Source organism: Arachis duranensis, chromosome 1, assembly GCF_000817695.3.
Source record: "Arachis duranensis cultivar V14167 chromosome 1, aradu.V14167.gnm2.J7QH, whole genome shotgun sequence".
NCBI classification, from domain to species: domain Eukaryota; kingdom Viridiplantae; phylum Streptophyta; class Magnoliopsida; order Fabales; family Fabaceae; genus Arachis; species Arachis duranensis.
The window spans coordinates 1,736,903-1,749,968 of NC_029772.3; the positions used below are offsets into that span (position 1 = coordinate 1,736,903).

The 13,066-nt window shown below is 33.8% G+C and overlaps 1 protein-coding gene across 3 annotated transcripts; it reads right to left on the reverse strand.

The window, feature by feature from the left end:
- Nucleotides 1-1,487: 1,487 nt before the first annotated feature.
- On the reverse strand, nt 1,488-6,088 carry LOC107479092 (protein FAR1-RELATED SEQUENCE 9). Of its 3 annotated transcripts, XM_016099270.3 has the most exons (5): nt 5,891-6,088; nt 4,755-4,913; nt 4,423-4,518; nt 2,661-4,142; nt 1,488-2,001 (listed from the first exon to the last, which is right to left on the reverse strand). In XM_016099270.3, exons 4-5 carry the CDS (start codon nt 4,137-4,139, stop codon nt 1,834-1,836), a joined length of 1,647 nt encoding a protein of 548 aa, XP_015954756.1. In that variant the 5' UTR covers nt 4,140-4,142; nt 4,423-4,518; nt 4,755-4,913; nt 5,891-6,088; the 3' UTR covers nt 1,488-1,833. The 3 variants fall into 3 exon arrangements, with proteins under 3 accessions (XP_015954756.1, XP_020986778.1, XP_052110760.1); XM_021131119.2 differs by lacking the exon at nt 4,755-4,913; XM_052254800.1 differs by lacking the exons at nt 4,423-4,518; nt 4,755-4,913.
- Nucleotides 6,089-13,066: the final 6,978 nt, after the last annotated feature.

The window sequence follows — 13,066 nt, forward strand, 5'->3', positions numbered from 1 at the left end:
AGTCTTTGATTAAATTTATAAATTTATCATTGTGATATTGATTATAATATAGGATATTTTCAAGATGAACATAGTAATAGAGTTTCTGTTGATCTACGACTGTCATAGTAATTAACAATGTATTTATTATACTTTGATTCCAGACAATTAATAGCCTAGGGTGCTAGTTGAATGGATATTGGGTATGATTTAAATACTTGTAGAATTATAATTCGTCAATAAGAAATTCGTCAACTCTCGATAAAGAGTTTGAGTTCTATGATTATAATGACGGAAATAAGTAAAATCTTGGCCAAGGAGATTGAATGAATGAAGAAATGAGTTTCTTAGGTCATTCATAGTTCATTACAATAATGGTAACAAGTTAGAGTTTTGACAATTAAACCATAATCTAAAGGTTAACTAAGACCTAGAAAGATGGAAGAAATTATACTTTGTTATTGTCGGGTTCTTAGTAAAAATATATTATTGATTTATTTCATACTATCGAGTCGTTAAGGAGTATTGCTAGATATCAATCTTGATTAATAAATTTAGTGTGACTAATTTACTACCTGCTTAGTATTGAACCTAGGTCACATACTAACCAGTGTTCTAACTTTTGCTGTAGAATATTTAATTATTATTTTTTATTTGATCAAATAAATAATTATATTAATTCAAATGGAGTATTATTATACTCTTTGTTAGCACCAAGAATATATTAATAATATGATAATTAAGAATATTTAATGAGAATGGAAAATAATTAGTTATTATATTTCTAAATTTGAATTCTAAATTTAGACAAGATCTTAACTGATTCTGTTTTAAATTGAGTTATAATATGATTTATAAATTTAAAAGATTCAAATTTAAAATAAGATAAAATTCAAATTTAAAATCAATAACAAATCTCATACCATATATATGAATGCCAAGAGTACAAATTCTTAAGGAAGAATTTTATGGTGTGCAAAGAAATTTCTCAATTTAAATCAGATATCCATTAGTCAAAAATTTGACAACAAAGATTGGTTTCGGTGTGAATATCCAGAGCGTCTTCGTACTATCGAAGAAAAAAAGTAATTTTTACTATCATACTCAAGTATTTGAATCAGACTATATTACTAGAATAAAATTTAAACCACAAAATAAATCTTTAGAATTATTTTCTTTTCTCTCACTGTGTATTATGAACACATAATAATCTCACTACGTATTATGAACACATGGTAATCCTTCAGTAAGTTCACTTGTTCTCACAAGGACCAATCCGAGTGTCATTTTAGAGTATATTTGGAAATTTTAATGAGATGAAATTAAATTAAAAATTGAGAGAATGGATGTGCAATTCAATTGTTCCCTTGTTCTCACAAGGACCAATCCAAGTGTCATTTTAGAGTATATTTGGAAATTTTAATGAGATGAAATTAAATTAAAAATTTTGAGAGAATGGATGTGCAATTCAATTGTCACACCAATTCTTAAATTTGGAACAAAAAGAATTGAATTAAAAAGAATATATTTAACATTACTATTTTAACCACAACTAAGGTAACTGCTGCTTCGTTTTTCTTCTCTTCTCTCCCTATGGTTCTGAAGAACATTCAGAGGAAATATTATACAAAAAGAAAGCCAAGCACAAACAAATGACTACACAAAACAGATGCAAAATATACAACAAATGATATGAACAACAAAAAAACTGAACATTGAAACATTGAAAATCCATGCCTTAGAGTCTTGGACTGAAAAATTAACCCCACTTTCACAAGTATTACACTACTTCACAATAATACATTCCACCTACATGTTTTGTTGGGTGTGTTCCTACTCTGCAAAAGAATGCAGTCACTCTTTCAAACTAAGTCTTGCATTTTGGACCTTAACAGATAGGTTCATCTTTTGTTCTTCCATATCCCTTAGCACAGCCAGCAGGTTTGCCCTATAAACTTCGCATCGTTGATTTGTGGTCTCTAACTCGGCAGTCAACTCTCGGATCTTCTTTTGCTTCTCCTCCTGACAAATAGGAAGTTAAAGTAAAAAAGGAATTATATATTTATATAACGACATGAGCTTTGATAAACATAAATTTGAGGCGAGGTCAAGATCAAGTCTTCGAGCACAATCAGATAGTGATCACATCTTATCACAGTATCATGGAAAACGGGTGCAATTCAAATTCAATCAATGCGATTTCTTTTTCTAAAAAATGGAAGAACTACTGTTTAACATGGGTTGGGGAAAGATCATTCTATGATGGGGGAAAACAGTTGTTTCGTTATAACCAAAACATGCAGAGTAAGGATTCTTCTTATAAAGCACATAAATAACAAAAAGAATAAACTGAATATCGGTCCTTTTTAGATGTTTAGTCACAGAGGGACAGATCACAAAAACCAGCAAATTATAAAAGCAAAGTATAAAATAAGAATAGGATAGCTAAATAACCTAAATTTGAAATTACTATCAGTTAGAAAATTAGAAAGCAGCAAACAACAAATGCTCCCTCCCACTGAGTTAATTTGCTTTTAACTGTAAACAATATTAAGCATTAATACTTTAATAGCATACTTCCTTGGATGCAACTCATTGTCTAATTTATCAAGCAAAGATTTTGCATACCTAATGCTAGGTTTATTATGTACAGGGAAAATCACAAGCTCAAAGAAACTAACCGCAGATTGATAGCTATGTACATCTTCATCTGCTGCGATTAATTCATCCCTTTCTCCATTAGAGACTGTATCTCCCCCTGCAGTTCCTATACTTTGACTTTTTACAGCAGCAACCTTCTTAACAGCTTCATTCAAAGCTTTCATTGCAACATGATAGATTTGGATGGATTTTGCACCTTCTTCTACATATCTGATTGCTTCTTGTCGCAGGTTGTTGTAACGAACTGTTACACTGTCACCAGAACTGCTTGGGAACTCAGAAGCATGTTCATCTGAAAAGCCACCAGCTTTTGCGTTCCTTGTCCATCGTTTCAAAACATACTGAGATGGAAGTCTCAGAACATTCTTAGCCCTGAAAACTGATAATATATGCCTACAAATAGTTCCTGAATATTCAAACATCAGACAGCTGCAACTAGCTTTCATCTCAAAAGAGTTAAAAGTAACGATTTGAGATTTAGTCTTCTCTCCAAATTTAGCAACTCGGTAAGTAGTGATAGTTCCTGAATCTTCAATTTTTGTAGCAGGATTAGCCATAGTCTCTATAAACTCATCCTGAAATTTCAAGAATATCTTTCTTGTATAAAGACTTGCAGCTTGTTTTTCCATAGGAGATGGTGTTTTTAAAAGTGGGTTAGTGTTAATGGTGTCATAATCTGCTTTTAATTCCCTTTCATGCCAAGTTAATACAGCTTTCTCATATTGTCTAACCAATAACTGTATGGTTGTGGAAGCATTCACATATCCATCAAAGAATGCATTCAAACATTCATTTTTGTCCATTATAGAAATCTCCCCAAAGAAAGTATCCTGCAAGTAAACAGGAACCCAATGATGCCGTGCATTATACATGGATTGAAGCCATTCATTATCCATGACGCAGTATTTTTCCAACAGTGATGGCCAATAAGACTCAAACTCATCAATTGTCTCACTCTCATTAACACATTTCCGAAAATCTGTTTCAAAATCAGGATTGGATAGCCATAGATGTGCCAGTCTCTCTCGGGTCTCTCTGAATATGCTCCCTGTAGACACCCTATGGCGAGTTGGAGGGAGAACCTGCGCAACAGCCACTTGTATTAAAGGATCAAAATCTGTTGTAATGGAGACAGGATAGTGACCAGACATGGCTTGGAGAAAAGTCCTAAATAGCCATATATATGAAGATTCAGCTTCATTTAAAATCAACGCACAACCAAATAACACCGGTAGGCCATGATGATTAAATCCGGTGAAAGAGGCAAATGGCATCCGATACCGGTTAGTCTTATAGGTGGTGTCCAATATAATAGCATCTCCAAAATTAGAGTAGTTCACTCTAGATGTTGCATCGGCCCAAAATATATTACCAGCCGAGTGATCATTATCATTCTGGACTGCATAAAAGAAGGCTGGATTCTCTGCTTGCATGCGCTTCAGATAGTCCAATAATTGATGTCCCCCGCCCCCAAGGGGATGCTGTCTAATGCTACTCATGTTCTGCTCACAAATTACAAAAAAAAGGTTCTTTCACAAAATAAAAGTGGGATGGTAAAAAATAGAAGATTTAAAAAGTTCCTCAAACAAAGTAGGCAGACAGGTATTGCAATTCGAGTAATCTGCAGTTTCAAAGCTCACAGAAATCACAGCTATAATGTGCAAAGCATCTAAGTTCTAGAGTTATTTAACATTTCTTCAGCTGTTTTGCACAGAGAATAGTAGCAAAAAGCCACAAACTACTAAAGCTGCAAGATATATTCAAGAACTTGTAAGATTTTACCTTTTTTAAGATTCAACAAGAGCAATTTGTCAGTTTTTGAGCCAATTACAATTATTCCTCAAGTTCAGACAGTGATTCCACAGGTTTTTTATCAACCTGCACCCAGATATAGAAAAAGGGTTTTCAATCAGTTTAACTGACATCTTTCAACGTGACAAGACTGCATAGACAAGGCTATTAAATGAGAAACTGAGATTCGGAAGGACCTCTAGGGGTTTTAGGAGGGGCGTGGTTGGCAGAATGATTACCCAATACGAAGATTCCTATGAATTGGAAAACATTCCACGAACCACATGCCCCCTTAATCCTTTTCAACTATTTATTTTGTTTACCTTTTGGCTTCCCTTCAATGAAAAGCATTTGGTCCATTTAAGGGTGTTTCCCTAAGTGATATGCATAGGGATTATCTTGCATTGTTACTGGCTTATCCCTTTTGGTGTTACTCGTATCTTGGATTTATATGAGGATGTCCCATATAAAATCTTCTTATTCTATCAAAAACAAATGAATATGAACAGAAGATCATACCAGAATATTATCCATGCAAAACAAATATCAGCAAGTTCCATCATAAGTAAATACTACACAGAAATAAAAGTCAAGTCACTTGTATAAACATGAGAAGTAAGTCTTAGGTCGGAGGAGATAACTAAATTGACCTGGACAGAAAATTTGTCAAACAACGAATCTTGTTAAAGCTAATGGACACCAAAAAGAAGTCGAGGGAACCCTAAAATGTTAGATGAATCTACAAAGACAACGCAACATGGCAGTTGGAATAGCCTTCAACCATCAGCTACAAGTTGTTAGATTGTTCCATGATAAAGTAGTACAATGATAAGCCATAGGTCCATATGAACAAAATTCAGAAGCATTGAACAATATGGGGTAGGGTAATGCTAAGGCAACATCAGCCAATTTTTTAAAAACTATTTTGTTTATCCTAAACTCTAGATCCTAAATCATAAACCTTTAATTCTAGACCCTAAGTTATACCTTAAAGAAAAGTCGATAATATTGGCTGCCTAAAAGTTATAAATTTGAAACTAAAACTAAGGGTAGTAATTGCTGAAGAAAAACGAATAATGAAAACAAGTAGATTTGGCTGGAAGGCGATCTGAAACAAATTTTGTTTCAGTCTAAGGAGAGAGATTATGGTAGTGACAAAGAGAAATGGTTGCACACATGGACGCCGGTGGCATTTAATTAATATCTAACCGAACACAAACACAGACACGATCAATGATCAGTGAAGCAGCAAGATTGAATGAAAAACAAGAACAATTAGCTCAATAACACCACAAAATCACACATGGAATTAGGATAAGAGTCATAGCAGGAAAGAGGAAACAAGTAACAGCAGAAACAAGAGAGTAAAAATGTTCTAGAAAGACTCAAAAATCAAGAACTAAAAAGAGAAACGGAAACTGAAACGGAGAGGAGTGGGGTTGAATTGAAGATAAAACACCTGCGAGCGGCGGCAGGGGCTTGTCTAGAAAGGGAAGCTCTGGCTTGCGCGGCGACATTTGCTGGTTCGTGGTTACTTATGAATGGTGTTGGAGAGTACAGAGTAGTACTGATTAAAACTACGGCGAGGAAGAAGAAAAAGAAGATGCGATGCCCAGGTTTCAGTCTCAATTGCGAAAGAGAAAAAGAGATTTTACGATGAGAGCTGGTTTAGTGCAGTAGCAAAATAATAATTGAAATTTTTAACTAATTTCGATGCAATAATTTTTTATATTTAAAAATTTTAAAATATTATTTGTATATCAAAATCAATCACTAAAATCTTTACCAAAGGAGACTCGAACCCGCAACCTCTTAACTGAGTATGAGGAGATTATGTCATTTGAAATCATCCATCAATATATTTGTATATAAATACATGTGATTTAATTTATTTTTAATGTATATTTGTATTTCAATATGTAACGTAATAATTAAAAATTTTATACTAATAATTAACTTTAATAACTGATTTTAGTGTATACGTAATATAATAGTTAAAATTTTTTTTAACTGAGTTATGATATATTGATATTACAATTTTTTTATTTAAATTAATTAAATATATTATTTATTAAATTTCGTAACGTGTAGAATATTTATTGATATAACTTTACACATCTTAGATACTAAATCATAATTCTTGTTAAATAATACTCTTTTTGTTTGATGTTCGTGTCTTGCCAAAACATAGATATAGGAAACGTGTCTATTATTTGGATTCTGAGACACAAAATAAAAAAGACACACTTACACACAAACACACACAATACATGTATTTCATGTCTCAGTGAAACGATGAGACACGGATTTTGGGCGATGAACACGAATTTGTATCACTGTTTTTAGACGATTTTATTCTCGTTCAATTTTTGAAATTCCAAAGGTCTCTCTTGTTTGTTTCAAATCCTAACCAGTGATAATTTATTGTGTAATTATTTTGCATCATCAAAGCTGTACCACCGCCGAATATCGTCTATGTTTTTCACCGACTCTCCTCTCTGATTATTGCGTGCTGTGCTCCGGTCGGGGTGAGCTTGTATTGCTATTCTGCCACATTTACCTCTCGATCCCACAGCCGCATTAGCCTCAAACTCTAGCCGTGTTTCTGCTGCGTATTGAGTCTTTTATCCTCCGTCGCTGCACCATCTGCTCTATCGGTGTGCTTTACCTCGTTGTCTTTGGTATTTTTTCTTTTGTGGAGTTTTTTGTTTTAATTTTGATTATTGATCAGATGGGTTTTTGTTGATTAATTGCTATTCTAGTATTTGGGTATATGAACAATCGAATTGTATGTAAACCTGGAAATTGTTTGTAATTATTCATTTTATTTTCATCTGAAATCTTCAATAGGCAATGGATAATCTCGATGGTGGTTGTTTTAATGCATTTTGAAGCTTGATAAGTTATTTTTCCTAATCGAAGAGGAAAAAGAATGGAAAAAGCCATGTGTCTAATTGAAATAAACAAGTTATTATAAATTATACTTGATAAATTGTTCTCACCATCAAATATTTTCTCGCCAACTATAGAGCAAAATTTTCAAAAAGAAAAGAGTTGTAGAAGGAGTTTTTGCTGCTGCAATAAATAAAATTTTGTTATTGATCTGCTCTTGTTATTAGTGCTAATTGTTGATAAAACTAGTGATAAAAATGTTGTTCTAATTGCTGATTAATATGTTAATCAAATTGCTTATCAAATTATTAATAGGTGAGCTTTTTAATTATTATCTTTTGATGAATGCTAGAGGACAATTTATTTGTATTGTGTTTATAAAATTGCTTATCAAACTACTTACCAAGTTGTTGACCAAATGATTTGTATTATGTGTTTGTAAAAATTGAATAAGTTAGATGATAATTGTTTGTAAAAAAATTGACATATTAATTTACAAGTCTGTTGTTTCATTGTGATAGTAGTTAGAGTCAATTTTATCTTAGAAAGTTATAATCTCAAAGCATTATTTAATTTCTTTTATTTTCATTAATAAAAAATTACATATTAAAACTCTTAATTATTTTTCAATGGATATTTTTATTGATATGTATTTAATTAAATTTCAATCATATTTCTTTTATTTTGTACATGGCATCTAAGCCAGTTGATTGGTTACTTAGGTGTGAAATCTATTAGTATGCTTTGAACTTGATTATGTGAGCATATGCTTATGTAATGAGTGTTTTTCCTATTTTAGTTTAATTGAGTGCTTTTCCTATTTGTACAAATTATTAGGGTTCTTCATTTATGTATTTACTTGTTATTGTTTCTTAGGAAGTGATGATGGATCATTCTGAACAAATTAAGCTATGTATTGAATATTACTGGATTATGAGAATGCAATTTGACACGTTAATGCTGCTTTTTTTAGTAACTTTATATATGTATATTAGGAATAGATGGTGGGGTCATTCTTCGATTGGTCGAAGAGTGAACATACTGCCACTAAAGCGAAATGCATTAGATGATATCATTGAGGAGGGTGGAGATAGAAATTGCATATGGAAGTTAAGAATGAGTTTGAATGCATTTACAATTTTATGTGAATTACTACAAGTTCAAGGTGGATTAGACGAAGATAGTCATGTTGGCATAGGCAAGCAAGTAGCTACTTTCTTAATCATATTAGCTCACCATATCAAAAATCGCAGCGTACAAGTTAGGTTCTATAGGTCTGGTGAAACTATTAGTAGGTATTTTCACAAGGTATTGTGTTCGATTTTGCATGTCCAAAGTATCTTATTTGCAAAGGCAGACCCTGTACCGGAAGATTGTGTAGATCTCAGATGAAAATGGTTCAAGGTAGGTCGTGTATATAGCTCTAATTTTTATTGGTCAAATTTACTCTGCGTATAATAACTGTTTTTTTTTTCACATTTGATAGGGTTGTCTAGGAGCATTAGATGGAACTTACATAGATGTCAAAGTCCCGAAGAGTGATAAATCTAGATATCAGACGAGGAAATCTAGAATATCCGCCAATGTCTTAGGAGTTTGCAATCGGAACATGAATTTCGTCTATGTCCTTAGCGGTTGGGAAAGATCGGCATCTGATTCAAGGGTACTTAGGGATGCTATTACTCGACGTAATGGCTTGAAAATACCTACTGTTATGTCTAAATTAATTTTTTGAAAAGAATAATAACTATTGTTTATGAGAATTACAATGTATTTCTTATATTTTTCTATCCTTCCGTTTTAGGGTGTTATTACTTAGTGGATGTTGGCTATACCAATGGGAGATTTTTATCTCCTTATAGAAATGTTCGCTATCATGTGAATGAATGAGTTCAAGGTCATTGAGCACCACAAAATTGTCTAGAGTTATTTAATAAGAAGCACTCTTCAGCTAAAAATGTGATTGAGCGGTGCTTTAGATTGCTTAAAAAAAGATGGGCAATTCTACGAAATCCCTCGTTCTATCCTATTAGGGTTCTATCCCTCGTTCTATCCCCGCCAATGGACTGAACAAGAAACTGAACAATTTGTGGTATTCATGGAGAAATTGGTTGTTGAAGGCAAGAGGGAAGATGCCGCTCAATTTAAGACATTGGCATTTCAAAAGCTGGCAGACAAGATGAATGAGAGGTTTCCTGAATGTGGTCTCACTATGAAGCACATCAGAAACAAACACAAGCGCCTGAAAGAAAAATATATGTTTGTGGCTGAGATGTTAGGTTGTAGTAGTTTTGGGTGGAATTCTGAAAAGATGTGTGTTGAAGTGGATAGTAAACAAGTACTGGAAGCTTGGGAAAAGGTGTAATCGTAATTTTTTCGCATTTAATTATTCTTCTTACAAGTACTCTTTCGTATGAACATGTAATTGTACGCTTTGTTTTATGTTGTACAGGGTCGCAATGTTACACTCTACACTTCAAGCAAGCCATTTTTGTTGTTTGAACGTCTTGGGAGCATTTTTGGCAAGGATAGAACTACTAGTCTTTATGCATGCAGTGAAAAAGATGCTGAAGAAGATGTCACACCGGGCTCTATATTTGCTGCGGCCACAGCTGGTGGCTTGGGTTTAGGCGGAGACGATGTTGACATGGAGGATTTAGCAGCTGCCGAGAGCAAACTATCCAATGCCTTTTCAACCTCGTTTTCTTCATCAAGTGAGAAAAATCAAGGATATCACAGTGCAATTAAAAAAAATAATGATGCTGCAGTGCTATCAAACTTAGCTGAAACTTTTAAAGTTGTGGTTAAGGATCAAGAAAAGCATGTGCAGGTACTAGCCAATACAATGTCCGGTGTTAATGAGCAAGTGAATCTTGGCCGAACGCTAAAGAGTCTTGGTTTTAATAGAATGGAGATCATGCAAATTGCAAAAAAATTTGTGTAGAATCCAAAATTGAAGGCAACTTTTTGGAGTTTGGACGAGGAAAAGATGGCATTCGCTTGAGATATAATGAAAAATTTTTAACTAGTATTGGGTGTATTGCTAAACTTATTGAGATATTTTGGTAAACTTAATAGACTTTTCAGTGTTATGTTATTTTTTTTTATGTTGGACAATTGAAATACACTACTTACATTGTAACTTTTTTATGCGTTCTGTTGAATTTTATTTGTATTGGGTAATTTGTCTATGTAACACGTAGTTAGAACATTAAATTTTGAGATTGGTTTCTGTCTCTTTCATATTAATTAATTAATTAGTTTATATTTTTAGATTTTATTAAGTTAATTTACATGTTAGGATACTTTGAGTTAATTAGTTAAAAGATATGTGAGAATAATAACAATGTATATTATTTTGATTTATATAGTTTTATTCGACATGTTAAGATAATTTGATCTAAGTATAGACGACGTGTTAAAATATTAACATGTTATATCAAATTGTTTTGTTTTAATTAGTTAGGATCATTAGATTTATATTAGCCAAATGACCATTAGTTAGTATAGAACATTTAAAATTTGAATAATTAATTTTTGAAAATTACGTGCAGTTCTTTTTTTTATCGAATACTTAGGATATTATTAATTAATATTAATATTATTATATGATTACATTCATAAAATTGAATATTTTTATTAACGAAATTATATATGTATTTAATTCTAATATTTAATTACAATAAATATTAGATATCTATGAGTTAGATAAGATTAATCTGAAAGATTACTAGTTGCTATTTTGATAGAGATTTCGATTACTCTTACCACATCGTGTGACATTGCCATCCTCCCGCTTGATATGCCATTGTCTTATATTAGGGTGGCTAGATTCAGACATGTAGTAGAACTAAGAGATTTTCATGTTTCACAATGTCTTGTTCTTTGTATTTGTCGAGCGATGGATGTCGGAGACCCACAACTTTCACTTTCTATGGAGTGAGATCACCATTATGCTGTATGATGTTGCTTACCATCTTAGTCTGCATAAGATGTGAGTTGATGAGGGATCAGACTAGAGATTTTCAGTAGCACCATGGACACTCTACATGGCAGTAGGTTGAAGATTTACTCGACGAGCAGGCTGCCACCACAGCCAGAGAACAGGAAGCAGACATTTTCTTTGAGGATGACCTAGTTTAAAAATAGGGTCTCACACATTCCTTGGGGGTAGATCCAGAGACTGTCCATAAATATGCCTGGTGCAAGTTAATGATGTTGATCGAGGGTTTCTGTTTGCGGACAAGTCATTGAACCTTGTTCCTCTCAGATGGTTGTCGTTGCAAGAAGATTTTGATAGTTGCAGATAGTTGAACTACGGGCCTGCATTACTCACACACACTTACCACTCACTGTATACCACTTCTGGGCATGATGTAACAGACATTGCTGGGTGCATACTGCTTCTCTTGTCCTGGATTTATCACAGGTTTCCATCATTCTGTCCGATTAGGTATGACATACTCAGGTTTCCACTTGCAGCGAGGTAATTAATTATTATTTATTGTTGTTCGTTTTTATTTGCAATATTAATTACTAAGGACACTTTATATACCATGAATAGGTTGGTGGGATTAGGACAGTAAATCAGAGACCACCACGACGACAGAATACTAGGATTGCGGCATCAGCTGGATGCTCGTAGGCTTGATCAAGTACGATCCGTATTCGTTTATAATTTATTACATTTATTTCTCTTCCATCAGCTGGAAAATTTGCATACGCAGTAGGTGGCACGCGACGCAAGCCAACCTTGCTGTCCAAAGAATTTTGCATACGTGGAAAGTTTTTGCGTACGCAACATTGTCGAAATCTCAATTCATGCGTATGCGGGTGGCATGTGTATGCATGACTACCCTATTTTACCAAAAGTGTATTTTTTTAGTTTTTAACCATTCTTCTAACTTTTCAAATCTCTGTAACACCTGTTTAAGGTGCGATAGCTAGTGTTTAGGCCTTGGAACGAGCGAGAGGATACGGAGTGAAGGAAAAGGGATAGTTTCTGTTATGAATTTAGAGCTGGTGACTTAGGATAATAGAGCACTGGGGGTTGATTAGCTATAGTGATTTTGTGGAGTGTATTGAGTGGATTAAAGAGAATATATCGAAGTATATTGGAGATAAGTTTGATAAATTATATATTAATTATAAATATAAAATTAGGCACGATTTGATTATAAATGTGACTATTTCATCTTTAGCACTTTTTCTCAAAAGTGCGACCCCAGAGAGATGGTAGAAGATGAGGATCCCCTTCTTTGTTCCTCCTGGTATTGGAAAATCGCCTCTAGCGAGATGGTGGGAGGTTAGGATTCCCTCCTTTGTTCCTCCTAGACATATGAGAACGTACCTCTTGGGTAGATTTAAGGATTGTGGTTTCATTCCACTTGCTCTAGATTAGTTGGTTGAGGCTTTCTGGGTAGATGCAAAGGTGTGGTACGCCCCACTTGTTCCAGGTTGAGGTGATTTTGAGCTTCCTGGATAGATGCAAGGGTGTGGTACGGCCCACTTGCTCCAGATTGGTAATTTATATTTATTTGCGTCTCCCTATGTAAACGCACTGGCTCGCCCCACTGATCCAGGTTGAGATTGAGATTCCTCTTACCTTGCCGCGTGGACTGTCTAGAGTTCGCTACTAGACATGTCGGGTTTGGCTATATAACCGACAGATGATATCATTAGCCATAGGGCAGACATGCATCATATGCATTTGTATGATTTATTTGAGTATGCATATTTTTTG